At 46.7% G+C, this 25,312-nt stretch overlaps 1 protein-coding gene across 1 annotated transcript; it reads right to left on the reverse strand.

The window, feature by feature from the left end:
* Positions 1–780: 780 nt before the first annotated feature.
* Positions 781–23,349, reverse strand: SLC25A42 (solute carrier family 25 member 42). Its single transcript, XM_067312730.1, has 9 exons — positions 23,314–23,349; positions 13,176–13,298; positions 10,994–11,105; positions 8,624–8,649; positions 7,615–7,781; positions 6,826–6,942; positions 6,185–6,336; positions 5,472–5,793; positions 781–5,237 (listed from the first exon to the last, which is right to left on the reverse strand). The coding sequence occupies exons 2-9, from the start codon at positions 13,257–13,259 to the stop codon at positions 5,210–5,212; spliced, it is 1,008 nt and encodes a 335-aa protein (XP_067168831.1). The 5' UTR covers positions 13,260–13,298; positions 23,314–23,349; the 3' UTR covers positions 781–5,209.
* Between the last annotated feature and the right edge of the window lie 1,963 nt (positions 23,350–25,312).

Below are 25,312 nucleotides of genomic sequence, written 5' to 3' on the forward strand. Positions count from 1 at the left end.
GCTGGCAGGATTTGGAGGCAGCTGGTCCGGGGGAGGTGGACAGGCACCGTGCAGCACAAGCAGGCTGTTCTCCAGCTCTGCAAGTCTTAGTCTTGGTGTTTCAGCTTGCCTGGGGGTGAAGCCCAGACCTCAGCACGGTGCCACCGTGCAGGGAGCACCGAGAGCGGCAGCGGGCTGCACGGAGGTTACTGGAAGGGCCGTATCTGCCCTCACTGCCAAAACCTTCCTGTCCTGCAAGGAGCATAAAATGGCAAAGCACTGCAGTCTCGCATCCACACTAGACCTGAAATACAGCTGAAAGCCCCGAGGGCTGAGCAGGGCTGAAGCGCAGCCAGGACCCCCAACTTCTGGGGAGCCGCTAGGCTGTGCCTGAGCCGACAGTGCCACCTGCTGCCATTGCTCGCCCGTCCCCATCCCGCACCGCGGCGCTGGGGACGGGGACAGCACGGGCCTCCCCCGGGGCAACCATGGGCTTTGAACCAGCTGCAGAGCTCCTTCCCGTCTCTCAGGCTTCCCCCCACTTCCACGCGAAGCCACGTGTGACCCAAAGCACTGACGCAGACACCGTGGAGGGAGCTCCTCGCACGAGGGACCCGCACGGCTCAGTGCTGCCAAGGGCAAACTTGGCAAAGCCTTGCAGCGCAGGCGAAATCCTGGTCCCTTGCTTGCTGCCAAAGGGAGAAATACAGCAGCTTTAATCCCCAGATAAATCCACCCAGTTGCACCAGGCCCCTCTCTCTTATGAGCAAAGTATAACAGGAGACATCCTCAGAGAGCCTGCAAAGTCAATTAAATTTTTTATTAAATATACATCCTCTCTTGGCACAAATCTTAAAATATATAAACATTATATAACAAAGTGTCTTCACTGCAATAAAATAGAACTCCAGATCCAAGAAAAGCAGTCAAAATTGACACACACACATACACACACACATCGATGGTGAGGACACATCTTGACAAAAGGCATTTAACAGTGTTTGTGCTAATATATGCATAGACCACACAGGCAGTGAACAGTGCTGGGAATCCCTGCATCGCACGGCATGGAAGGGGGAAACGGGGGTAGCGGGAGGAATCAGCCCCTACAGTGAAAAGGGCTGTTTTGTAGGAAGGCCACCTCCTTTTCTGGGTCCATACCATCCACCTTAGCTCTCCACGGAGCTGAGGTACCCAGCCAGACATCGCAGAAACTGCATGGGAAGCAATCACACTGGTTTCCTCTCCTACTGCCCACCCATGACTGGCCCCAGACTCGCTTGGGGTTGCCACAGTGCTTCTGCTGAAAGTTTCCCTTTACACCTCACCTGTATTTGAGTTAAAGACGCCATGGGATGAAGATGGTAGCACCTAAGTCCTTTGAGGCCAAAGGCTATAAGGAGAAGTTCACAGAAGTACCATCATTTTTCCACAGAAACCAAAACCACTTTTCAAAGAGCTACCTTGGAGTAACAACACATATTCCAGCCTACACCACACTACCCATCCCACGGCTTTCAGTGACTTTATGCCTCAGGAGGCCGTGACTCCTCTCCTGATCTTTCCACCATGGTCCCGCCAGCACCAACCAGCCTGCTCCTTGGTAGCTCTGTATTTCTGGAGAAGAGGCAGAGGTCAGCATGGGGCACGCAGGGCAAAGGGGTCTGCGAGAAGCCAGCTCGGATCCCGCTTCTCCTGTTCCTTAACCTACCCTCAGTGTCGACCAGCTCCCCCAGAGTTATCCACCCAGTAAGTATCACTTTCACAGAGCACAGCGGGCATCGCGTGGAGGTACCAAAAGGAGATCACAAGAAGCAGCAGCATCTCACAGCGTGCGGAGAAGGGAAGGTGCTAGACAGGACAAGTTATTCAAGAACCTTTCAAAAAAACCTTTTGCTCCAGCACCTAGTGCCTTTAATTTCTTGCCCCCAAACACAAACATCCTCGCCTTTGAGTAGGAAGCCCAGGCAGGCTGTTTCAGGAACAGCTATCAAAGCTGCACTTTTGTCATTTTGGATGCATTTCATTGGACCTGATTTTCTTGAAGTGCTAGTGCGGGACTAAAGGTGCAGAAGCAGGGAGGGAGAGTAGACAAGAAAGAAGCACAAGTTAATATTTGGCTGCTAATGCATTAAAGAACAACGAGACACATGACTTCAAAATAAAAGCAAGAAATTTGAGAAGAGTAACATGAAAAATTGGGGAGTTTAGGACAGTTTAAAAAAAAAAAATCTAAAGAACTAGAGAAGATTCCTGCTAAGACTTGCCTTCTTTCTTAGAGCTAAAGGCCATTGACCTTCTTGGCCAGTACACAGGCACCCTCCCTCTCCAATCAGCGTGCCCAAAACTCCTCAGGCACTCACTCCAGGAAGCAGAGAGATGTGGAACATGTCTCAATTCATGCAAGGATTAAGAGAAGGGAAGAGAACATTCTGTTTCTCCTCTCCTACATTCAAATCAGAGGAAAAAACAAAAGCCATTTAAAACACCCCCAAACAAAGACACACAGTTACTCTAAACTTTTGCCCAAGAAACAAGAGCACCAAAATCATTGCAGACTGAATTCAGATCCGTCTCTGAACAAGCACTCAGCCTGCAAAGTCTGGAAAAACGTGATTGGCTAAAATTCCACTGAAGTACAAATCAGGTGCAGCTGCTAATTAAGGAACGACTTCTCTGGAGCCGATGCTCCCAAGTCTGCCATGCTTCAAGTCTCCTTTCTCAGCCCCCACCGCGCTCTGGCTGCAAAGAGGGTGATGCCAGAAGGCTCTCCCCCAGGATCACCCGGCAGAAGCTGCATCCTCCGCAGGCTTCACATTCGTTTAATACACGAGCTGCAATCCTGACACGGATGAAGGTACTCTGTGCAGATCTGCCCTCCCGTTCAGTCCCAAACAAGAGGCTAGTCATCCAGTGTAAATCCTTGCTCGGTCAGGACCCAGGAGGAATCAAGCCACCTCTGTTGCCACAGGGGTTCAGTGATGCTCGACATAAGACAAGGTCTGTTGTGTCTGCCTCTGAGCCGACCTACCCCACTGCAGAGCAAAAGAGCCCCCTCTAACTCAGATGCCACAGTTCAGCTTCGTCTTGTGTTCACGTAGTACCCACCAGCTACTCGGAAAGGACTGCTCTTTGCACCGGCAGCCTCCAAGCTGAGAGAGAACTTGGCATGGATTGCACACACAGTCGGACACACATACGCACATGTACACACCGAGTCAACTGCTGACACTCCCAGCTGTTGGTCTGTACCTCACTTTCGTGGTAAGACGCAACTGTCTTAATATCTCCTCACTGAGTCAGACGTGATAAAGACAAGAGCAGAAGTAATTGGCTTCTCCATTGGAGAAAAAAAAAAAAACTAAAAAACAAAAACACGGAGCTCTTGCAAAGGACTAAAAAATTCACCCATATGAAAAGAACAGCTGATAATCTTCCATTAGCAATGGGAGCAAAAAGTTTACAGAATTTGTGGCTATCATCTATACAGACTTATAAAAGACAACACCTAACATTTCTTTAACTACAAGGTAAATCAGTGATTGCAGTCAAGTTTCACAACGGAAATAATCGTTTGTGGGCTTAGAGGCAGAAATTGCTGAGGTTAATACCCTGCCCATCCACAACCATTAAAGTATGATTGATCCCATGTGTTCTGGGAACAACATGCATGCTAATACTTCAGTATGCTGGCTCTCCACCATGTCCGCAAAATGGAAGTGTAGGTGCTTAATTCCTAAGGAAATATTTGGCATTAGAAGCAAGTTATGCTCCAAAGAACAAGTGCAAAGACAAAAGAAAGGAGAAAGCTATTTCTACCAATTGTGCAATTACCTTCATTCCCATTAATAAAGTCATGATACGAGGCTCAAACTACAATGGTAAAGTATATACACCAGAGAAGGACAGCTTTTAAATCCTACCTTATTTTTCTTTTACATCTCATCTCCCTTCTATATGGATTCTATCAGCTGGAAAGGGATTTTAATCTTGGCTTGTAGAATACGATCCTTAGAGAAGTCTAAAGTTTGTTTTGACCTCTCTTGCCCTCCAAATTTAATACAGGAACGAAAACATAAAACAAGACCCCCCTCAAATCTCCATTTCACTAAAAATTATTGACTTAAAATAGAAACACTGAAAGGTTCCCATTCATTTGCAGATTGCAACTGGAGATGATTGGCACTATATATTATTTCAGAAGAGTCAATACTGGCTGTGGAGCTTGCTCTCCTGAGGACACTGTTGGTCCAGAAGAACTCTAAGAATGAAAGCAAGTGGGCTGAGGTGTGGACTAATGTACAGAGGTGATACAACCTACACAGCAGGCACCAAAAGACAACAACGTTGTTTGGAAGCACGGCCAGCAGCTTTAGTCAACAACTATGCTGCATTCGTCAGACATGAATAGCCTTTCAAGATAGATAAGTCTGCATCACATGTGCATCTCCGAGTTGTTCATTCTCGCATTGCGGATAAAGCAGCAACAATAATACTGAAGGAAATAATTGCTTAAAATTGAAGTATGTAACACCTCCTCTTCTAGTCTAGGGCATCATCACTACAAACTGCCAAGCCCCTCAGAAAATGCTGCCTTTAAGACCATGACAACAATGAAGGGTTCAGATGGCCCGAAAGCACTACTGCAGTTTGATTCAATCCAGTTTGTGAGCCCAGGTCCAGCCCCTTGTCAGCAACACTGACAACAGACACGAGAATTTGATTTACAAAACTGCTCAGACCTTTCCTCCCCTGCTGCCTACAGTCTTTGGTAATCTCAGAGGGACACTGCAAACAAGGGACATTTTATGCAACTCGACTCAGAAATGAAAAGAACATTTGAAAAAGGGCAGCATTTCCAACCAGAGCTCACAATCAACTTTCAGAGTAAAAGAAGTGACCTGAACCTGTTAAATCCAGCTGTGTCCTGTTTCAAGGAAACCAATGCTTACAGGTCAGAGGAATGTGGAACTCCCTGTGCAGATTAACTGGAATATTGCACTTGGCAGACTGCCTCCAGCTAACACACGTGCAGTAACTAAGAACCGCCTACCAAGAGCAGCAGTCACTTTCCAGATTCAGGGGCCCATTTGAACAGCACCGAATCTTCTCTTTCATCATCCACCACGCCATCTGCCCAGAGAGACCAGGTGAGGAGCCAGAAGCAGCACATGTTTGTTTGAGAGGCTCCAATCCTGGTATCAAAGAGCAAAGCAGAAGGATGAGGCAGCTACTCTAGAGGACACAGCTCTGCAGAACTGTAAGAAGAATTTCAGATACGAAAAGGTTAGTTTCAGGTCGAGGTTTCCAAATAACTCAGAGGCTCGTTAAAAAGGAAAAACCCAACAACAACAATAAAAGAAAAAAAACACAAGAAAGGTAAGTTCTCAGCTGCAGGAGAGCATGTACAAAGTGAGGGAATGCTAGCATTGCTCTTTGTACACATATGTTGCACTTCTCCCCAGCAAGGGCTGTGGGGATTAAGCTACTACCTTTCAATGTTAGTGCTGTGCTGTAATTTACGGAGAAGGATCTGCATCAGGTCAAAGGTTGTAAAGCTTATTCCCACTGCAATAGGCCCTTTGACCCAGTTCATGCTGAGTCCTTTGTACAAGCCACGGATTAGTCCCTCTTCTCTTATAATCTCCTGCATGGTGAGAAGGATGGAGCTGTACGTGTGTCCCATAACCCCCGCCGTCTGCATTCGTCGGCGAACCACGTCCAGGGGGTAAGAAGCCGACTGGCCAATCAAGCCTGCGCAGGCACCAAACAAAAGCCGCTCCGGAGGGGATGGCTGAGATTTCCCACTGTGATCTGGGAAAGAGAAAGTGGCAGAGTAGAGAAAGCTTCTCGTAATAAACACATGATTAAGGTCAAGTGGGCAGAGAGCCAAAGAGAGGACCTGAGTGCCAGAACTCCTCAGATTTTGTTCCCAACTCAGTTGTTAACTGACCAGGTATGTAAGCAAGTCCCTCCACATCAAGGCGTCCCTCTGCACGACAGAGATGCTGCTTTTCTACAGCTTACCTTCTTCAAAGTCTGGAACTGGAGAGAGGGAGGCACAAGGCATTCTCCGCAAGCACTGAACTTAGCAACTGGCTTCAAGGCCAGGAAAAGGTCTTGTATCACAGAGTGCAAACATCTCAAATTGGCCAAAAGCCTACACCAAGTCACTTGAAAGCAAAGAAAACAAAATTGCCTTTACCTGCGTGTAGTTTCTTCAGCGTCTCATAGGTGAAGAAACTAAGACCAGCATATGGAATCACTCCAAGGATGGTTGGTGTGAACCCTCTGTACAACGTCTTCAATCCTTCCTCCCGGGATATTCGGATGAAGACGTGAACAATATTGCTGTACCTAGCACGTGGACACAGGAAAACAAAACCTGTGCTGGTTAGTGCATGCACACACTGGTAACACTTTCAACCGGACTCTGGAGGATCAGCAATTAATTAATTTTTCTCTGAGCACATCAAACAGCTCAGAAGGGATTTAAGAAACCTGTCTGCAAATGGAGAAGCCAGTCACTGGCTTTCCTAGAGCCCTATCCCAACATGCTATCCTGTCTGTTAGAGCTCTTCCAGAGGTACTGTGCCAGCTGGCCTCCTAGCAAGCGAACACAGAAGTTTACTAGCGAGGTCTTTCAGTATCGATCTCCTGCCAGTCCCTGGACTAACCAGGGCTCTGGTCATTTAATCAGTGCTCAGACCCAAGCTGTAAGAGGTTTATTACACCAAAGGCTCCGAGCAAGAAGTGACCCAGAAAATGGCAATAAAGTCATCTGACCTTAAAAGAAAGCTCTGCATTTGTTCGTGGTGCTTGTACTTGCTTTCGTTAGGCACTTACATCTCCTTCGGCGTGACAGCCATTCGAGCTCGAACCATATCCAAGGGGTAGGTTAACATGGCAGCCGTTGTGCCTGCCAGAGAGCCAGCAATGAATCGAGGAAAGGGTGTCAGCGCTCTAAAGTAAGGTGAGAGAAGAGACCAAACAGATCACCTGGAGATGGAAATACTACTTGGCTTCTGAGCATGGCTCTACTCTATCACCTACTGAATCCCTTCCCTGCCTGTGCACTGAGGAGAGTTGGGGGTTGGGGGGCAGGGGTTGAAACAGTTGTGGTTTGCCACAACTATTCAAGTCAGAGGCTTACAGAAAATCTCTGTGGAGGACAGCTAGCCCGACTGGGGTGTCTCAGACACTACATGCCCAAGAGCAAGAGGCTCAGGCCACACGCGCAGAGGATAAAGGCTCAGATATCAGCGCAAGGCTGGATCTTGTTGCTTCTCCTGCAAAGAAAAGCTCTTTGTTTTGCCTGCCCACTCGCAGCACAGGGAAGTGCTAACTCACTGTCTAGGCCACTTCTTGCTCACGCCTCCAGAAGATAGGGTCTTCTCACAAAGATTTCTCCTGTCCAAGACTGGAAGCTCAGTCCATTGCTTAGCCCCTCACACACCCTAATCCTAGAAAGCCACCATGAGAGGGGCCTGCACAGCTCTGGGCCAACAGAGCTTTCAGCTCAGCAGAAACCCTGCACAATGCAAAGAAACGTGCTCCCTCCCTACAGTCTAGAGTCCCACAAACTGTTCCATCCTCCTCTGCTATCACGAGGACCAAAGCCATGCTGCATCTTACTTTCCCTGGAAGCCGTAGTAACTCCCCAGGAGCTGCTTGTACTCTTCATGCGCACAGAACTGAATGGCAGCATAAGGGATCACACGGACCATGGTGGCCGAGTTCCCTCGCCAGAGACTCCAGAAGCCTTCATTGAGGTAGGTGCGATAAATCAGCCTGTAGGCTTCCTGCAGGCAACGGATCAAAGGTCAGACAGGCAGATCATGATAAGAGGGAGTAAAAACAATAGAGGGGGGAAAGGTGACCCAATAGCTTAACCTCCTCCAATCCTCCTTCCCACCCTACACACAGCAAGCTGATATCAGATGCTTACGCTCACACCCCTGACTCCAGAATAAGACAACTAAAATCACTTCTTTGGGGAGACTGAATCAGATACATTAGAGCAAAAAAGAACCAGTCAGGAAGACAGAGTTTTACATTCAAGACAGCATCTTCATTTTCTCTCTGAGGGAGAGGCACAGAGCTGGACTGATGTTTGCACAAACCACTTCTCAACCCAAATTAATCTTCTTAGTATAAGACAGAAACATTTGGATTACACATATTAGCACAGCACACATGGAGCATCTGCAATGCACATGCAACAAAACATTCAGCAAGCCACATTAGCGATCAGCTCCCAGACTCAGATTTCCTATAAACTTTGCAACAGCTCCAGTAGTGGTTGGGGAAAGAAAGCAACTGCTAGGGAAGAAGGCCTAGCGAAATGGCCCAGAGCGATGCCACAACAACATTTACTGTCCATGCCACAGGTGGAACCTGGAGCATGAATGAGGATTGAGGCTCCTCTGTGCTAGGCGCTGGACAAACATGTGAAGAAGAAAAAGCACTGTCCCAAGGAGCATTATAAACAGTACTGCTTCCAGTCTTCCCCTCTATGCTCTTTCACTCTACAGCTAATAAAACTCAAGCAAGAAAGTTCAGTACAAACAGAGGATGCTTTTAGTACTATTACTACCATTAATCAAACATGTCAAGTCAACAGGAGACAGACACATCGCCTCACCTTGGCAGAAAATCTTTTTGAAGACACTAAAAAAAAAAAAAAAAAAAAAAAGCGAGCATTAGGTCTTGCAATACATTTAGATGGATCAAAGAAACCATACAGGCATTCTTATCTAAGGAATAAAAATAGAAGCAGAAGAATTAATGCAAGAAAAAAATAGAGCTTCTTTATAACAAACAAAGATTTTACCACAGGTAGGAGTTTCCAAACTCTTTTTAGCAGATGAGAAGTTCATTTCTCTATCTGTTGCTATGAAAATGCTCAATCTCTGTCACACTTCTTGCTCTGAAGCACCAAAAAAAAGCTTATTTTAGTAGAGCACTTCCATGCACTGGTTCCAGGCTAATGCCAGAATCCAGCGAAGAGCAGGATGTTTAGTGAGGCTCCACGCAAGGATGGTTTCATCCTAACAAAACTCAGATGAGCACTCAGTCTCTCTCCTTGCAGCCAATCAAACTGACAGCAACCCTTTAACTATGTCATACACACAGCATTTGGAAGCAAGATTTATTTGGCATACAGCAACTGTGTTTTGTAACGCTCCTATTGCAGGAAGGAAACCCAGGCTAAAACCTGAATGGCAACACTAATATAACATGGTTCCAATTAAGTGTCTGTGCACTTTCTTTCAGATTCCTTTGAGACTTGTAACCTCTCAAGTGTATCAAACAGTCACATGCAAATACATTTTTCACCACGCTGCTCCTTTATGCAATTCAACACTTTTTTTTTTTTTTTAAACTAACACCACCTCAATAACCAATTGCGGCTAGCTCTGCAAAGGAAAACAGCTCTTTTCCCTTCTCCCACAGGAAAATTCTTCAGTCTCTAGCTCACGGAACAGCCTTCCTCTCTCATATGACCCAAGGAAGCCATCCCTCTTCACAAACAGGGAAGCCACCCTAGAGTAAAAACCTTTAGGAGAGCAAGAGAGTAGGAAACCCATTAGATACCAAGACACTGGTCAGAACAGACAAATTTTAATCATATCCTTTGCAGTGAGTTTAACATGCCAAACCAAACAGGATTTTCCATAAAATGTTAGACCTGTACAAATTAACGGTGATTTATACGGACAGCTGTTGACTCACCCTAATTCTGCAGTTTCCATCTCACCTCTGATCCTGACATTTCCAGCCTTAGATGAACCACACTGTTTGTTCGGGTGAGGAAGCACAGCATGTACTCATTGCTGCCCAAGCATCTGGTCACAGCCTGCAATCCCAGCCTGCTGCCACCCCCGGCCTGAGCTCCCTATGGCTTGAACTCCCTGATCTGTGTCCCCGCTATCCCTGTTACGCAAAGGATGAAAATCATGTCACATGAAAGTCAACTTAAAATTAAATCTCATCCAGGGATTAGATTAAACCTACCCAATTCATTTAATCTGGGATGTCGACCACATTTAAATTTGTGGCTTTGCCAAATGTCTACTGTATTAACAGCCTGCACTCTTCCTTTTGGGACAATTAATGCAACTGACAGTTCTTGCACTGAAACAAGAGAACTGAACTGAGCCCATGTTGGGGCTGAATCCCAAACCCTGTTAAATGCATGAGGATTTTCTATTCAGATCAGCTGAATTTCATTTCCAATTATATATTCTTACTTTATGGGTTCCAGAAAGGATTTTGTAATACAAAGCTACGTATGCCAGCTTCATTGTCTCTTGCAGCAGTTTTCATAATTAACTTCAATGCTGAACCAAAGCAATTTAGCTCAAATACAATGCAACTCTTACTAGAAAAGGCTGCATACATTTGAGCAAGCACATCCTGGCATCCAGTCTGTAGCAAGAAACTCAAACATCTCAATTCCCTCCTTCCAGTTTCACATCTCCTTACGTTGCTCCTCTAAAGAAAAAGGAAATTGCACAGCTTTTCTCTCCTTGCCATATTTCTCCAAACTGAACAGACACAGAAATCCAAAGCGTTACCATTCACCTCCTTAAGTGCAGCCTTTACAGTGTCTTTTTACTTTACGCTCCAAAACACTTCCTTATGTCAGAGAATGCACGTGGCCAGCCAACATGCACGAGCCACAATCATCTGTCTCTAAGCAGCCAAACGTGCAGCTGCATTACAGTGAAACAGCAAAGCTCTTGCTGACTACTGTGGGAGCTGAATCCAATAGCACTGGCCAAATACACAGCTGATTGACACCTGCAATAATGCTACCAAGAATCAAACAATAGGTTTTTAGACTCAATTCGCTGTGGTAACATCACTATTCTGCCTGCATCATGCCAGGTCTCTGCAGGCTGAAGGAGGGCAGAGCACTGAGAATGGGCTGGTTGAACAGATTAGACAAACTGGTCTGGATTCTGTAACAATAAAGTGAGGCTACTTTGCGAAAGCCAGCAGGACTTACCTTGAAACATGATTTTCGTCCTATCCAGCGGAGCTACTGCTGTTTTAGCAACAGCACCGGCCAATGCACCAGACATCAGAGAATTGAGTACTTTCTTCTTCTCTTGTGTTCCCTGGAACAAAGCATTGTTCAGTGTGACACAGCCAGTCCTAACCAAAAGTTGTAATATTTTACCTTTGCTGCAGCATTTATCCCAGTCCAAAGACTTGGGTCATCCAAACCCATGTGTGAGCATCCACACAGTCCTGCAACCTAAGTCACGCTTGTGAACGTAGCTCCATGATACAGCAAACTGATCACCTGCTCACATTTCCCGGGGTATAGTGCAATATTTCAGTGCTGCATTACTCCAAGTTGTTTTGTCACATTTTCTGCAACAACTTCTCTGTCCTTCCCAGCCCTGTGTAGGAACATTCTCTATCTGCCAGCATAATAAGTTAAAGTGCTTTTGGCTCTCCCTGTGCTCTGCTTCTGTCCATCAAATGGTGCCAAGGCACAGCTCTACTGAAAAAACTGTGTTTCAGCTGCCTTTTCTACAACACTCACACTGACAGCAGCAGAAAGTAGCCTAAACAGCCTAAGAAAATGCCAGTACCACTATTTGTGCTCTAAACCATTTATGAAATGGGATTTCTAGCACTGGAGGGAGAGAAAGGTGCAAAAAATACTTGCAAGGGGACTCTGAAAACACTTTGAGGGTTTATTAGTACTGTATATGAATGCTGAAAAACAAATTACAAAATAACAACATTACAGCCCACATTAAAATGAAACCTAAACATTAACCCATACCACTGCCAGCCAGATAAGCAAAGCTATGCTCAGAGCATACACAAACAGAGGTAAGAAACAACGTGTATGCACAGGAGAATTGGATCACACCCAAAAAAAGCCTTCTGAACACTCAGCTAAAGAGCTGTCTCCTCCCTCTTCCAAGGGAACTACAATATGCTTTAGGGATCTTGCTTTAGCTTCCCTTCAACATATGCGAAACAGCAACTGCCCATTTTCAGATGCTCAGTTTCTTTGACAAAATCCCTTCATGAAAGGCTTCAGACAGCTAAAAAAAAATCAATGCCAGCATTTTGGAAATGTCAACATTCCCTCCAAAATGGAATGAAAGCACAGTAAATTACAGGTCAGATCACAAAGAACAAAGATTAGACTTGTCTGCCAAGATATGAAGTTCCAAAGTCAGCCACCTCTTACATGCACTGCTTCTTCCCTATTAACATTTCTAAAAGTTATCTCACTATCTCCTCTTGATTTAGCCACATACAGAAGGTAAATTTCTTTCTTGCCCTTCTAGTTAACACATGAACCTTATTTCTATGTTGTCCCCGAGGTCCTAAGAATAAAACAAGAGAGGTTTCCCACTACGATAAACGGAATGGAAGTGTTTTTGTTATTGACATTCCTGCCACAGCTCATATTTATAAACCAGCTATCTTCTTGTAACACACGGGCAGAGAGCAAGTAAAAAACTTGAAATCTAACACTGTGAAGGTTATGAACTGAAAGACAAGTCAAGACAAGGCTTAAGAATGTTAACTGTTGATATGCTTTGTGTTTTCATGGAGAAGACAAGTGAGTTAACATTTTTCTTTTCTCATGCTGTTTCACAGCTAAAAAATTTATATATATATTTTAATGAAAAACATTGTTCAGTTCAATTTTCCCTTCCAGTCTTTGGTGCTAAATGTAAGGGCAGCTATGCACCAGGGTTCAGGCAGCACTGTCTGAATTTCAGCTTGAGTTTCGGCTTTGAAGCAGTTTCATCTGAGCAGAGACCCTGACCTAAGTCAGAGCAAGGTTCAGTGTCGCTTTCTCCTCCAGTGTTTCTAAGAGGAGTCTTGTAACAGCAGCGAGAGCAGAGAAACCAAGACTTACGACTCTGTTCCCAGCTCTGCCACTGAAGACATAACAAGACATAACCTTGAATAAGGAACGTAGCCCTGCCTGCCTGTCAGACGTGAGCTACGCCTGGCCTCTTCCCAGAGAGCCCGAATTGCTCAGCAGGCCTCAGAGGAAGCAACAGCTACACAGTAAATGGTTTGCACGTACACGGCAGCTCGTTCGGGCCTCCACAGCTCAAATCCCATCTAGATGCTTCTTTTGTGGAATAGCCGCCCAGCTCTCCTCTCAAGCCCTCTGTGCATACCCAGCCACCTCCTGCTCTTACCTCTGATGGAAGATGAGTTGATATAATTGGCTCCACATCCTGCCGCTTGAAATCCACTTGACCTTCTCTCACACCATTACCCATACCAGTTGCACTTACAAACGAGCAGAAGAGTCACGTCTCCTAAATTGAAAACAAGAGCAAAGCAAGAGTTAATGTCAAAAGCAGTGAATAGCCAGGTCATAAAAAGCTTGTACAGGAGGGAAGAGAGACCTACTCCAGAGGCCATTTCAGCAGGAAAAACCCTATCCCAAGCACCAAGTTGAAGAGCATTTCCAGAATCCTAATGCTATTTCTTCCCATTGGGGTACAAGTTTGGAGGGAGGGGAAAGGAGGGGTGCTTTGGTGCTGTCTAAAATTTGTGTCACTGATCAACATCATCCTTTTCTACCCCCAAGGAACTCAGCTGCAAGTCGTATTAGCGCTGGCAGGGAGACTGAAAAAACAGTCCATTGCATCTCTGCCTAGCATGTACTTCCATTGCAGATGTGACATTTAAACACCCAGCTCTTGGGGACAATATCAAAACGTGCATAATTTCTAGGAGTGAAGAATCAGATTCTGCCCTGTCTTCTTCCATCACTTACAGTGAGGATCCCAGTTGCTACTCAGTCTGACTGCTCAGCACTTAGATATGGGAGAAGACATGCAGAAATTTAAAACCCAGGCATGGAAAATGGAAAAAATAGTCACAGCAGTACCTCCAGAAAGCCTCACATAAGCAATTGGAGGATATTTTAGGAAACAGACAGATCCAATGCCTCACACGTGCCATAAAGGCTATTTTGATGATGCTAGCGATTTGACTAAAAGCAGCACATCATTGACTCCAGAACTTCATTTCTCCACAGTTGCAATGCACATGTGCTCGTAGCTAGTGAATCAGCGCAGTCTGCACAGATGTTTCTGGCTGTGATATATGCTCTCATTTGCCTCATGAAATGAAAGGTCAGTCTAACCTTAGCTACAGAGTATAAGCGCAGAGATAATACTTAAATAGAAGCTATCACTTTGGCATCTAACTTTCTAATATTTCTGCTTTTATGATTTGAGTTTTTCATCCTCTAATATCCAAAAATGAAAGAGCTAAAGTTTGAAAAACTTGAGCGAGCACAGAAAGGAAGCCTCTCCAAGCAAGTAGATTGTTTTGAACCCATTCACAAATGGGGTATAACTATAAAGATCAGTTTTCTAAGCAACAAGACTGCTCAAATAGTCAAAGTTTCCCATTTCATTAGCCTCCTTTCAAGGAAGGTGATATTAGGAAATCTGAATTCCTGAACTGCTCCCCAGTTCTGCCACAGCCTTCCTGCATGTCGTCAAGCAAGTTGCTTCATCTCTGCCCTCATCTGATGTCTAGGAAACCTGCGGCACAACAGCTTGCTTACTTGGAAAGGATTTCTTAAGACTTTTTTTTCCCCTTCTTAACAATCTCTAGGCGTTACATGCTTGTCAGCACCTTTCATACTTGCTGACCTATTTTTTTTTCCACATCGCTCTCATAAATTAGTGCCAAACTTCACTTTCAAAACCCCTTGGCTGCAGCAGAGATATTAACACAAAGCCAGAGACAGATCAGCTTTGTCTGTATTCGTGCATGACCAATTTGTGATGATGAAGCTATGCGTGACCCACGCACTCACTTCAAGGGAGGACAAACACGCCTGGGTATCTTTAATGCCAGACATCACTTGCTAGAGCTCTGGAAAGACACATATCAATGTGTTTACAACTCCTACGGGTGTTTTCGAAAAGAGAAGCTCTCAGGATGTTGCTCAGAGGGTAATAACTCAAAATTTTAATGAAAGACAATATCTGAGAGTCCAAAGCATGACCTGAACAGCAAACAGTACCACTGTTTGCACTTAAAAAGTTTTATAGTGGGAGCTTGGTCACATCAGACCATGCAAACTAAAATTCTCATGAGGATCAAGACTGGAGACAATTCATAACACTGCGGAGCAGAGCACTTCATTATATTGTTCTGAAGAACACAGTCTGCTGATTATTTCTAATTACTAACTGTAGTCATTTCATTTCCTTCTCATCTCACATACCTGAAAATTTTATCATTAAAAAAAAAAAATTTAAGCAAAAGCACAAAAGAAATCAGAAGCAGAAATATTATCTCTAGCTATCTCAATTAAAGAAATGTAGGTCACAATATCAGATTTATCTCTGCTGAAAATAAAACCACAAAAATAGAAGTCATGCTGAAGAGCTTAGGAATGCAACACACAACTTGGCTTTAAAACGCGATTTTGAAACATGATTGAGAAAAAGATGACTAAAACGAAACTAGTTTGGAAATTTTAAATACTAAAACGATGTTATTAAGCCCGGACTTATTTTAGAATATACACATGCATAAAGATGATACCCACTAACGCAACAATATTCTCTTTGGTCCTATTCAGACATGTTCTTCTTTTTAGCGCCCCGATTTTAAGGCCCTGATCTTGCAAACACCTGTCTGTATGCTTAATTTTGTATATTAAAACTGCCCACATGCTCTACATAAACACAGGCCTGAATTTGCAGAGGCTTACATGTAAAAGTAGCGTTTAGTATTTTTATTCATGTTTGCTCTCTGCAAAGCAATACAGCTATATTTTATTTTGGAGCTGTGTTGAATCCTGACTTAGCTGAATCACCGACTTCTGGCTGTTATGACCAATGATGCACACGGGAGCCACAGAGAATAAAGTTTTGCTTGAAAGATTCAGTGTGAATTTGTAGGCCCTGGCCATTAGAAACCAAGAATTACTTTGCATATACATCACTGATTTGTTCATGAAGTCATCCACAGAAACCCAACACGGAGCAGCTTGACATTTTTTAAAATCCTTGTATTTTGTACAGCCCATACACAGTCATTACTTACGTTTAAGAAGCCACAGTAAACAGGAAAACAAAACAGAGAGCTGCAAATTAGATTTACTCTTTATAACACATTTCTGTGTTACTTAAATTGTAGCTACACCAGCCCTTGCCACACATCTGGATCCAGACTCCTCAGGACTATATGCCATACAGCTGCAGAGTAAAACATTCCCCATCTAGGAGAATATATAATCAGAAAGCAAAACTTCTGGTCAAGATGGGTTCAAAAGTTAAGCAAGTTTAATGAGTAACACACACCGTGCTTTTACAACAAAATTCCTGGTAGCTGATTGAAAGTACAAAGCACTTATTCCAGCAGCCAGTCTCAACTCTGTCAAAAACCACTGCCTGTACCTCTGCCGCGCTAACTCAGAGAGTCTTGCGATTTAAGTTTATTTACCAAACTGTGAAACAGGGCAGCTCAGGCCCTCCCTTCTGGCAGTGGCGTCTTAGGCAAAGTGGGATGAACTTCGCTGCGGCGGTCTCTTTTGTGACGGTCCTTTGAGCCCTGGGATTCCTTCGAGGTATCCTGCCCATGCTCGAGCAATTGTAGAAACACCTGTGGGCTAAAACGAGTTCCTTCCCCGCGTGCCTCCGGATGCACATTAAGAGCTAGAGCACTGTTAGTCTTTCCCGTCCATTCTCCCAGCTCTCTCTAGCGGCGCTTAATGAATACCTGAACAAGTTCAATCAAGCTGTCAAATTGACTCTCTGACAAGTTAGACATTCTGCTTTTCTTGGTGGTGATTTTGATTAAAAGGACAGCTGAGACAGAATCAAGTTATTCAGATGATAAAAGCAACCTGCTAGGAAGAATGTCATACAGGCAGGTACCAGTTCATCGCCCAAAGGCAGTGGGGGAGAAGACATTCAGAGAAAGAGAGGTCTAGCTCTCCAAGCCTGTTGTGAACCCGGTCATGATGCAATTCTGGCCATTTGATCGTATTTTAAATTACACAGTCTTAACATAATTAATTTCTCAGCCAAAGAACCAATGAGTTTCAAAGACCAACATCACAACTAAGGGATAAGGCCAAATTCTCTGGTTATGGTATTTAAAATCAAAATCACACTGCTAAAGTAAAGGTTTGCAGATTATTATACATTTACTATTTAACAAATTTTGCAATCAAACCTTATTCAAAAGGTGAACTCCGCATCATTAAGACACAACCTCCATGAAATCCCTCCTGCAAGCATTTGGCCAGGCATCAACATTCATTCCCGTTGCAGACCAAGGCTCCGACTTCCAGGAATGGCAGGCAAGAGGGAAGCAGTAGAGCTGGTTTCCTCCTGGTTATATTTGCACAAGGCTCGCAGCTGATCGGGGAGGAACCCACGCTGCCCGTCCTCTCCACCACTTCAAACGTCGTAACCGCTCCCAAGCTGCCAACAGCCTTGGCAGAGCTCAAACTACCTGTTAGCAGCAAAACACCTAGCCTACAAAAGCAGGCCCAGTCGTGACAGTTTCCACATTACTACGTAGTCGGAAAAAAGCAGCAGCCTGGGCATGCAGCCCGGAGACTGACTTGCAATATGTCATTATTGAAAAACATGTTTGCCTGATATTCCCTAGTGGAATTTAGACCTGTCACAAAACACTAAGATTTCAGAAAGAATGTCACCTATCCGGCAAGGACAGGACAGACACCGCAAAGCAAACAGTCAGCACCATCAGCTATCTGAATGCCAACGGCAGCTATTTTCTAAGAAATATTTGCCTTCTCCTTGGACAGCCCCGGTAGGAATATATAAAGCAGTTCAGAGCCTTGGATGTGGGAGAGGCATGACAGGCAGGCAATGGCAAAACCACACAGCTTCGGCAGGCAAGAGCTGCTATCACTTTATGCCACATGAAACGCACCATTTTTGTGAGACGGGCAGAAGAAACGCAGCCCTGCTACCCGCTTCTCTTTAATCACCGCCAAAAATGAGGCTGCTTAACCGCTCCCGAGGAGACAAGACAAGGAGCGTGCAGCAGCTTACACCGTTCTCATTCAATAATTGGGAGTTGCGAGTAGGAAGTTTCGGTGATGAAGGAAGATTGCTGCAGCCCTGGCAGCAATCTCCTTCCACTAAAATGTGAACTGTAAAATGGTATTTCTATAGCAATCACATCCACGTGACTTTCAACCTGGAACCCTTCGCAAGTTTACCAGGACAGAGTGCAACAACCATCCCAGAAACAGAGCCACAAAAAGCACAGACTAAACAAAGACACACAAAAACAATAGACAGATGCTGCATTAAACCAAAGCTGCAGATGAATTCAAGATGAGGGACTTACTGAATGAAGACAGTATATTTAGATTTTCTCTTGCTTATACTTTCTAAAGATCTAATAATTCTAGTATGAGTAGCAAGATTTCAGTTTTGCCTCTCATATATAGACGTTTAAACATCTATAAGAGATAGTGTCCCAGATTATAACCTTCTCAAGAAGGAAAGCGCAGATTATTGTGGACTGTACAGCTCTGTCATGATTAGGAGCTTGCAGACACTACTGTTACATGAACTTTGATGAAGTCATAGTTCACCTTTGGGGCAGAATTTCAATTTCGTACAGGTAAAGTTACTTGCATAACTCCATTCAGATATGCCAGCTTCCCTCATTACTCAACAGCTACCTAGTTCCTGTTTGTTCTTTTTTTAAATGCATTGTTAACAGCGCTAATGAAAGTATATAATTAAATTAGGAAAAAAGAAAACTGAAAGAGTTCCCACAGAAATTTTCACACGTTTTCCCAGGGAGGCTGAAGTTAAACAGTACCCAGGGAAGTCACTCAATTACGTTTCCTTCAATTGTTAAACTGAGCAATTGAGCCTGACAGAGAAAGAGATTTGGTAAGAGCTGAGATTACTGCAGCCTTAAATTCACCCTTGGAGCAAAACCATCATAGAAAATCACGGAAAAAAAGGGCTGAAAGACTCAGAGCAGAGGGATCAACTACATAACTAGATGGCCCCTTGAGGTCTGTCCTTGCCTTCCAGTCTGATTAAGCCATTAAAAAACAAAAAGCAGATATGCCCTGCAGACTCAGCTCTCTTCAGTCATGTTCATCTTTCAGCTGCATACAAATTTCATCCCAAAACATTAGCTATGAATAGTCCATAGCACTTCTTCCTTCTAAAGGTCTGCACAGAAACTGTTAGCATAATTTTAAAGAATCATTGACAGCTTAATTAAAAGATTCACTAAATGACACTGTCTGGAAGAGTTTGATTTTTTACATGCTTTCTTAGCTCCAAAGTACAAGATAAATATTCCTCCTGCCTCACTCAGCCAAACACAAACTCAGGTCTGCCAGTAAAACTGAGGATAAGGATACAAATTCTTTGTATGGTTTTAGATTATCTGACTTGAATTAAGCCAGTTGCCGAAGACTGAGAAATGGTTATATCTAAAAGCCCTGCTAACAAAGCCAGCAGTATTATTCAGAGGAGCCCAGGAGAGCTGCATTTTGCGCTAAGCTTGGAATGCATGAGCCACAGACCAGAGGAAATCTTGGCAAGAAAAAACAGTGCTTCATTCTTCAGTTTCTGAAAGAAGAGCGTTGCTGGGAGCACCACAACAATGCTTTCCACAGGCAGAAACTGAAGACCGCTCCTTATCTGCAAGACAGATAACTTTATCTGAGAGGGAGTGGAACAGTCAAACAAGAGGACAGAGTTACAGAGTCCCTCTGCCAAAGCCACTCCATTTGGCAGCCGGCAATCACCTCCCTCCAGGAGGGGAGGGCAGAAAAATTAAACGTCTTCCCAGCCTGAATCCTTCTCTCAACAGTATTTCTCCCAGAGGTGCAGACACAAGGAAATGACAGTTAGTAAAATACTATATATTTATAGTATAAAACTCCCAATCAGCAAGCGTCATGTAGGCCCATGCAAATACAAGCTTTCCTATCAGTAGATTTTAAGCCTATTCACCTTAATGTCACCCTAGGCATACAGGAGGTCCCCGAGTGATAGAAGGACCCAGCAGGGATGGAATTTTTGAACTCAAACTGAGATTATTTGGAATACAAGCAACTCCTCGTCAATACCTGTGCAATCCTTGCCAGGAACTATTTCAACACAGTAATGGATTACAACCTCTAACCTAAAAAAACAGTGTTTTAAAATGCATCAGGGCATGAAAAAAAAGGATAAGCATTAACTAAAGTCTTCCATCATTAAAGAGGACGATCTACAAGTGTCCCAGGTGGGTGTCATTTCCTAACAACCATGCTTTTCCACATTGCATATATGGACTATTTTAAATGCTAGAGCGTGAGTTAGTCACCTCCTATCTGTTGTACTCACTGCACCCTATACTGTACAAATGCTTAACGCAAAAGTTAAGCATCGGTTCTGCTTGGGCAGCGCATTGCAGACACCCCTTACAGTAACTTGGGCCTAGCAAAACTAACGCATGATACAGACGCACCTTCATTATTAACCGCTGCGTGCGGCAGCAAGGACTAGCGGATTAAGAGCACGACAAGAGACCAAAGAGCTCCTGAGTTCTAACCCTACTCCAGCCCTGATTTATTTTGTGACCTCGAGTAAGTCGTTTGCATTTCAGTTCACCCTTCCACACAACAGCAAAGATCATCTCCCTTCCTAAGGCTGCTACCAAGAATATATATATATATCACTTTGAAAATGGAAAGCAGCACTACATGTTAAGTATTAGCATCAGTCTCACTTAAGAAAGGTACAAACCTAAATGCATCTTAGTACAATTAGCAGAAAAGTTATTAGAAAAAGTATTTCTGGTTCCTGAGCTTTTTTTCTCACAGTAAACCTGTCTGACCTGTACCAAGCCCATCTGCTTCAGCAGCTAACCCCACGCTCAAGGCTGCATTGGTGCTCACCTTATGTTTCTTGTAACCTCTTCACATTAAGGTCAACACCCCAAATACGCCTGAAACATCCATCTTCAGCTGAGACTGCCGAAGTCACAGTACTAACTACAGCTGCAGGTCAGGCAAAAAGAGATTATTGCAGCTTCTGACTCACGCTGCTGTGCTATCAAGAGAGCTGTGAAGCTAAGTTTCCTCTGCCTGAGGCAACATTGGGACCGGGGAGTTCCCAGAGTTCCCGCTGAAACACAACGCCAAGGAGGCTCCACGTCCTCCCCTCCAGAGTGGCTCTCCCCAAGACCAGCGTTCAGGGGTCCTAATTTCAATTTGCTGGGGGAAAGAGGAAGAGCGTCCAATATCCACAGCTCCAGTGGGACGTGAAGATGCTCAGAGCCTCCCAGAATCCAGCCCTGGTATTTTGGACACCCAGTCATAAGATTATTTTTTACATACATGCACTCACAGGTTGTTAGCGTGATTATACCAACCCTCTGGCACCCTTATTATATAGTCTCTTTTCCCTCAGCTGTTTTGCAACACCCACAGACATCTCTTCTGTTCCTCTACACACGCACCCTTCTCCCAAACTAGAGCCATTTAAAAAACAGAATGTTTTCAAAACACTCTAAATTCATCAAACCACAGAAAAAAAAAAACACTCAAGGGCACACAACCTCCAGAAAAAGCCTTGCTGTTGCTGTTAATGTGACCACGAAGCACAAGAACGCAACAAAAAAAGTCCAAGCGACAGTGGACTCCAAACCCCACGCTACGCAGTGAGCTAAATTAACAGCCAACAGGAAAAAGATAGTCAACAAACAGAAACGCATCTTTACCTCCTCCAGGCTTCAGGGGAGAGCAGTTTTAAGGTCAACAGAGTAACCGCTATGCTTTGGGCACAGCGAGTTACACATTCGCATGCAGCAGAAAGAGGGGAATAGCATTTATTAACGCTATACAATCACATCCAACATTTCCCAAGCATCTTTTTGTCTCCAAATTTAAAGCCAAGCTGAGACACTTCCTCTATCTCCACATTTTAGGGCAAAGCCAGGAAAGCCACCCCTGCTCAGCAACTTTTTGATTACACTGGACCAAGACAAAAAGAGACATTCAGACATCAGTATTTAACACCTTCCAGGCCTCCGAGTATCTATCCCTCAGCAGAGGGACAGGAGCTCGCGTCATTTGCAGGTTCACGTCAACTTAAACTAAAACTCGCAGCACGTGTTAAGCGCATGCCTGGAGAGACGCTCCCCAGAACACGGCGCTGATCAAGACTTTGAAGGGAAGAGGAGGCCATGCTTGACACCCGCGTTGCCCCTGAGGAGCGGGGCTGGCAGGGAAGGCAGTGGGGCAGGCAGGGAAAGCATGGGGGGCAGGAACGGGCAGCAGGCAGGCAGGCAGGCAGTGGGGCAAGCAGGCTGCCAGAGACAGGCTGGGTGGACAGTGGGGAAGGCCATGGGGCAGGCAGTAGGGCAGGCAGGTTGCACAGGACAGGCAGGGGGGTGGTCAGTGGGGCGGGCAGGGTGGGCAGGAGGGCAGGCAGGGTGCCTAGGACAGACAGGGGGGCAGGCAGTGGGGCAGGCAGGTTGCACGGGACAGGCAGGGGGGTGGGCAGTGGGGCAGGCAGTGGGGCAGGCAGGAGGACAGGCAGAGCAGGCAGTAGGGCAGGCAGGTTGCCCAGGACATGCAAGGGGGTGGTCAGTGGGACAGGCAGGGCAGGCAGTGGGGCAGGCAGGAGGACAGGCAGGGTAGGCAGTGGGGCAGGCATGTTGCCCAGGACAGGCAGGGGGGCAGGCAGTGGTGCCAGGACAGGCAGGGTGGGCAGGCAGTGGGGCAGGCAGGTTGCCCAGGACAGGCAGGGGGGCAGGCAGTAGGGTGGGCAGGGCAGGCAGGAGAGCAGGCAGATTGCCCAGGACAGGCAGGGGGGCAGGCAGGGCAGGTGGCAGGCAGGCAGGGTGCCCGGGAGGGGCAGGCAGGGGGCGGACAAGCAGGGCAGGCAGTAGGGCAGGCAGGGGGCGGGCAGGCCCCGCGGTGCGGAGCCCCGACACCTCCCTCCCTCCCCCCCCCCCGGCGGGGCCCCGGCCCGAGGCGCGATCGCGCGCGGGACGCGGCCGCAGCCTCCCGCTCGGCGCCGGGCACCGGAGCTGCGGCAGCTGCGGCAGCAGCGGCGGCGCCCCCCCCCCCCCGCGGGCCGAGGCGATATTAAGGGGAAAAAGGGGGCGAATGGGGAAAACGTCGGTGACCCCGCGGGAGGCCGCGGCAATGTCACCCGGCCCCGCACGCCGCCGCCGCCCGCGCGGGCGGGCAGGGGAGGGGGCCCGGCCCGGCCCGCGGCGCCCCCCCCCGCCGGCCGGAGCCCTGTCAGCGCCCCCCGGGCGGCGGCGGCCCGCGGCGGCCGCACTCACCGGCTCCCTCCGCGCTCGGCGCCGCCTCAGCCGCCGTCTCCCCCGGCCGCCAGGTCTCCCCCGCCGCCCCCGTCGGGGGCGGGGCCCCGCGCCGCCGCCCAGCCAATCGCCGAGGCGACGCCCAGGGGCGGAGGCGGCGCTGGGCGCGCGGAGTGGCCGCGCGGCCGCAGATGGGCGGCGGCGGCGGCCAACCGACGCCCGGAGGGGGCGGGGCGAGCGGGGAGGGGCCCCGGGGTGGGAAGGCGGGGGAGGGGCGCGCGCGGCGCAGCGCGGCGCCGGGGCGCGCGGAGCCCGCGCAAGAAGCGCGCAGGCCCCCTGCGTGCGGCCCCACTCCGGCCAGGCCGCGTCCCGGGGTCCCCTGGGGCAGCGTGCAGCGCCTGGCACATGTGTCCTGCACGGCAGCGTGCCGTGCCCGGCCTGCAGCCGTGACCCCGTGGGGCTTTGCTGGGTGACACGAGGCCTGTCCCTCCCTGTGGGACCCTGCGACAGCACCGCCACACCAAATCAGACCTGGCCGCAACGCCTAGCTAAGAAACTGAGCTTTTTCCCCACGCTCCTCAAAGGCAGTTGCAGCGGGGGAAACAGCGCTCATGTATGAGTTGCAGTAGTGCTTTCACTTTGGCATCCACCTTGGAGGATTCTGGTTGCTTCAACATGAAAACAGAATAAATCTCGATGGGAGGAAAGACAGGGGAAGAAAAAGCTTCCCCTTCTCCATCCCCCTGCACCTGAAAGGAGCTTCGGCCAGTCTTGCTCAGCAGAGCCCTCAGACCCCACACTGACAAGAAAATCCCTTTTACTGAATCCATGAAGCTTCCAGGAAGCCAAGTTATCACCCAGCCTCATACCTGGCTCTGCCATGTGAGCTTCATTCTCATTACAGGTTGGGTCATTGATGAGCGTGACAGTCATGTTTACAATCCCCGCTCAGCTGGGTGACAGAGACCTGGAGGAGGCCCTCCAGTATGAAACCACAGCCTCCCATCCGCTCTTGCTGAAAGGTGTATTTCTTTTCTGCAGTAGAATGAAGTAGAGATTGTTTTGGAAGTAATTGGTCTGCTGAAACAATTTGTCCAAGTAGGAAAGGAAAGTTGGTTGGGCAGCTTGTATTATCCTGGGGGAGGGATCCTGGACACTTGAGCACTTGTAACCCATGGGAAAAAAAAAATCAATGCACCAACCATCCTTCCAGACGCACAGGACCCCATGACTGACACGAAAAACAAGAAAGAGGTTGTAGCTGCCAGGAGAAGCACAGCACCACGCCAACACTTATTTAAAGCAGAAGGAAAAGTAATGCAAGCTTTCCTGTCATTTGGGGGAAAACCCACTTTCAATTCCCCCACAGCACCACATTCAGTGTTGATGCTATTTCTCTCCCTTCCCAGAACCACTGGTGGGGCAAAGCCAGAAAAAGCCAGGCTGCATCAAATGCGCTCCCCACAGCGATCAGGCTCTCTCCAACACAGCACTCACAGTACTTGGTAACTCAGGGCCTCTTCATCAGCTTTTCTCAGCTGCTCTGCCACAAACGAGCAGGGCACCTTCACAGGAAGATCTCAGCTAGGAGGTCAGAGCAGCGCACAAACATACCAAGCTTTTTACACAACAAGAACAGAGGAGACCTAGGCAGCTTCTGCTCATATAAACACTGCTTGTGGGATGAGCAAGCATGGCCTTTGAAGAACACATTTACCTTTGTTATCTGCCAGGAGATAACGTGGGGCTGCAGTAGCATTTACTTATAAACTCGGCACCGAGACATTTTTTTACCACCTTTCTTTTCCTGTCTCAAAAAGGCTCCATAAAGAGCTGACCATGCTTAAACTTTTTTATGTTTTATAGGGTTAACATTCCTACAGAAACTATCACATTAGAAAATATTGATTCAAGCAAAAAGTAAGTAACAGTGCAGGAGGAAGATTGTATCAGCACCCAGAGCAGAGCTGGTAACAACGTAGCACAGCAAGAATTAGGAACCACTCAGCTGGGGGCACAG

This window comes from Apteryx mantelli, chromosome 30 (genome assembly GCF_036417845.1).
Source record: "Apteryx mantelli isolate bAptMan1 chromosome 30, bAptMan1.hap1, whole genome shotgun sequence".
Lineage (NCBI taxonomy): Eukaryota > Metazoa > Chordata > Aves > Apterygiformes > Apterygidae > Apteryx > Apteryx mantelli.

What these genes read in the sequence shown, in the direction of transcription:
- SLC25A42 (XM_067312730.1), bottom strand. Translation starts at nt 13,259, where the DNA reads ATGGGTAATGGTGTGAGAGAAGGTCAAGTGGATTTCAAGCGGCAGGAT. An exon ending in CAAAAAGATTTTCTGCCAAG is followed by an intron (nt 7,782 to 8,623) that starts GTGAGGCGATGT and finishes CGTTGCCTGCAG; the next exon opens with GAAGCCTACAGGCTGATTTA. An exon ending in CACAGCACTAACATTGAAAG is followed by an intron (nt 5,238 to 5,471) that starts GTAGTAGCTTAA and finishes TTCTTCTTACAG; the next exon opens with TTCTGCAGAGCTGTGTCCTC.